Source organism: Rhagoletis pomonella, unplaced genomic scaffold, assembly GCF_013731165.1.
Source record: "Rhagoletis pomonella isolate Grant_MI unplaced genomic scaffold, Rhpom_1.0 Rhpom_scaffold_03433, whole genome shotgun sequence".
In the NCBI taxonomy this organism is placed as follows: Eukaryota; Metazoa; Arthropoda; class Insecta; order Diptera; family Tephritidae; genus Rhagoletis; species Rhagoletis pomonella.
The window spans coordinates 18,692-21,802 of NW_023461985.1; the positions used below are offsets into that span (position 1 = coordinate 18,692).

At 38.5% G+C, this 3,111-nt stretch overlaps 1 protein-coding gene across 1 annotated transcript; it reads right to left on the reverse strand.

Annotated features, from left to right (window-relative positions):
• Positions 1-1,031: 1,031 nt before the first annotated feature.
• LOC118754134 lies at positions 1,032-1,597 on the reverse strand (the record flags this gene model as incomplete). Its single annotated transcript, XM_036488995.1, has 2 exons — positions 1,032-1,266; positions 1,454-1,597. Coding segments are annotated over 2 exons (379 nt in total), but the record flags the coding sequence as incomplete, so codon positions are not given.
• Between the last annotated feature and the right edge of the window lie 1,514 nt (positions 1,598-3,111).

Below are 3,111 nucleotides of genomic sequence, written 5' to 3' on the forward strand. Positions count from 1 at the left end.
AAATGATCTACGGTCAACCTATTCGGCTTCCAGGCGAGTTCTTAGACGCCAATGAGGGTAGTCCCGTAAACCGGCAAGGTTTCTTACGGGAATTGCGACGGCATTTTGAAACGGCTCGGCCGACTCAAACTTCGCAGCACGGAAAACCTGCGGTGTATGTTCCCAAGGATCTCCGTTTTTGTAGCCACGTTTTTCTGTGGGATGACACCATCAAAAAGCCATTGAAGGCACCGTATGACGGGCCATATCTCGTGGTCAGCAGATATCCCAAGACATATACGATACTGGTAGGATCAAAACCTGTCACGGTATCTATCGATAGACTTAAACCAGCTTATTTCCCAAAGGACGAGTTGGCAGCCGTCAGGCAGTCTAAGTTGTGACCAATTGTTCTTATTCCGGCAGGCCTACTAGAAGGGGGTGGTGTAGTGATAACCCTAACACTTGTACTTGCCACACTGTGTGGCAACACCATAAAAAGTCAGCGATTGGCAAAATGCAACCAACTTCATGTTATAGAATTTGAATACTAACCGACGCCAAAGCTTTGTCGACGCATTTCGTAAAACTACTGCGCATTTCTACAACTGGATAGTTTATATGAAAGTATATTTTTAAGTTTGTAATTTACTGAATTAAAGATAGAGAATTATAGAACATTGGAGTTCTATAGATGTATATTATTTCGCAGGGTCAGAAGAGCAAACGGATTATTTTATATATGCCAGGATGGAACATTCTCCTTTTCTGTTGCAAATTTTTTATATTGTTAAATAGTCCCAAAGCTACCGCAAAATTATTAATTTGCAACAATTCCAAAACAAACAATTTAGGTTGTCGAACGAACTCGCACAGTTTTAGCAGCTGTTTTCCTTAATTGTAGCAGTGCTGGAAATTCCCAGTGGAATATTAGTTTAGGTACTAAAATTTAGGTAAACTCGCACACAGCCTAAATACTAATTTCACTTTGGACAAGTTGAAGTATACCCATTTGTATTTGCGGTATCTGCGAAACATCCAATTGTGCTTCTTCAACGGTAAGGGCGATGCTGTCCAAAAATATTCGAAAAAGCAGACTTGCGCTCAACGGATGCTCTAACACTTTTCATGGCGGTAAGCAGCTCACATTCTACAGCATTGCTCTTACTTTTCCGAGGCACTGCAATAGCTGGCGTTGAGGAGTTGATGCCGCTTAAGTTCATAAATGACCTCGATGCTTCGTCATCGAAAGGAATTTCTTCCTCCGTTAAGAAATTTCCAATTGTGCTGATAAAGAAATTGAATTACATACATTTTATCAACATATCTTCATTTCGCACGCTTATTAATACACAGACTTAATTCCCAATACACGTTTTTGGGGATTTTATCATGCAATAAGCTTTATAAGGAAAATATGTATACCACTTTATTATCAAACGTGCGATGTGCTCAAAGTTGAGTGGTAACTTACCTCGTGTTCGATGAATCTACATCCAGCAAGAATAGTAGGCTGTCGTAGTTTTTGTATAACTTGGTGTCTGGCGACGACTGCCCACTACCAGACGCAGCCTCGGTGCTCTTCTTTTTATGCACCCGATAGAAGCGCTCGCTTCCACTTTTTTTTTCAATACATCAACTGAAAAGAAAAGTGAAAGTAAAAGGGATTACTCGCTTTCATAGGACATACAGGCTGCGTTTCTTTATATATTCCAGATAATCCCATTTCACAGCCAGAATAAACAGAATGCGTTTGAAATATACGTTTACATATCATCAGGAACGTTCTAAAGAATAAGTAAACAAAAAAGTTTATTCCAAACGTTCAGAATGAATAAAGAAATGTAGCCACAATGTTAAAAGGAGTATGCTTATATACAGAAGCATAGAGAGCAATGGGGAGTATTCGTAAACTCGCAAGGGGGTACGATGCTCCCATATATACATATAGCACAGCCCTACAAAATTCTAACTGCTTTCAGCACAACCAGTAACCACTAATTCTCATGATTTTTCCCACAGAATCAAAATCTGACCTTCAAATTATTCAATTGGCTTTTGCGGTACGGTTTAGTTATTTTCCCAGTGATTTCGGACTATTATGTCCGAATGGGTGACCCGATCCAAAAAAAAAATTTACACACACTTGTAGACAAGGGTCTACACTTTATTTTTAAATATTACTAGCGGTACCCCGGTGTGCTTCTCTACACCAAATATAGAAAAATTAATGAAAAATCCTGCACGCCGTACTTCCTTTTGTTGGGAGTGCTCCTCAACATTTTGCGATCTTCTTTGCGATAACATCATCATCATGTTCGCAAGACGCGTATGTCGGCCTATATTTGAACGACTGGATCGTGGCATTTTATTCAATAGCGAACGAAAAACTCAATGCATAGGAACGAATTCGATAAATCGTATGGTAAACGCACTTTTTTTAAAATAATCAAATGAAATTCACAATCGACAGTAAAAGAGCACTTGAAAAAACTTCATTCGAAGCCAAAGAACACAACACAGCCACAATTTTCCACAATGGTTTTGTTCACTATAAATCAGTGAGGAGAAATACCTGCATGGAAAATTTCCAGTGTACTGAAACTTTTCGTACGAAACGCTGCAACAAATTTGTGCAAAAATATTGAAATTGACGAAAAAAAATATGAAATATGAATTAAGAACTATATTAAACACACGTGTTGATTCTCCAAAGTCCAAGATAGAAAGACCGAATATCAATGTACACCACCTTTTCGATAATACGATGAAATGACAGATATGTTGTGTTGTGGTGACTTTCATTCCATTGGCTCTACAAAATCCCTATTGAAAAACTTGCAGCCATGTTTATACTTGACTTAATTTATCCGAAGAAAAAATAAACACAGCACATTATAGCAACAATTTTTCACTATGTTTTCGATTTTTCATGTTTGTGCTGTTGTACCATATACGTGGTTCATGTGACAGACATAAACTGTCATATATCATGAACCGCTGAACCGACTTCGGGCCCACTTCACATAACCCATCTGCATGATAGTCCGAATATACCGTTTAAATTTGGTAGAATTCGTGCACTTTTTTTTTTATTTAAGATGGGAGGTGCCACGCGCCCCTTTCCCAATA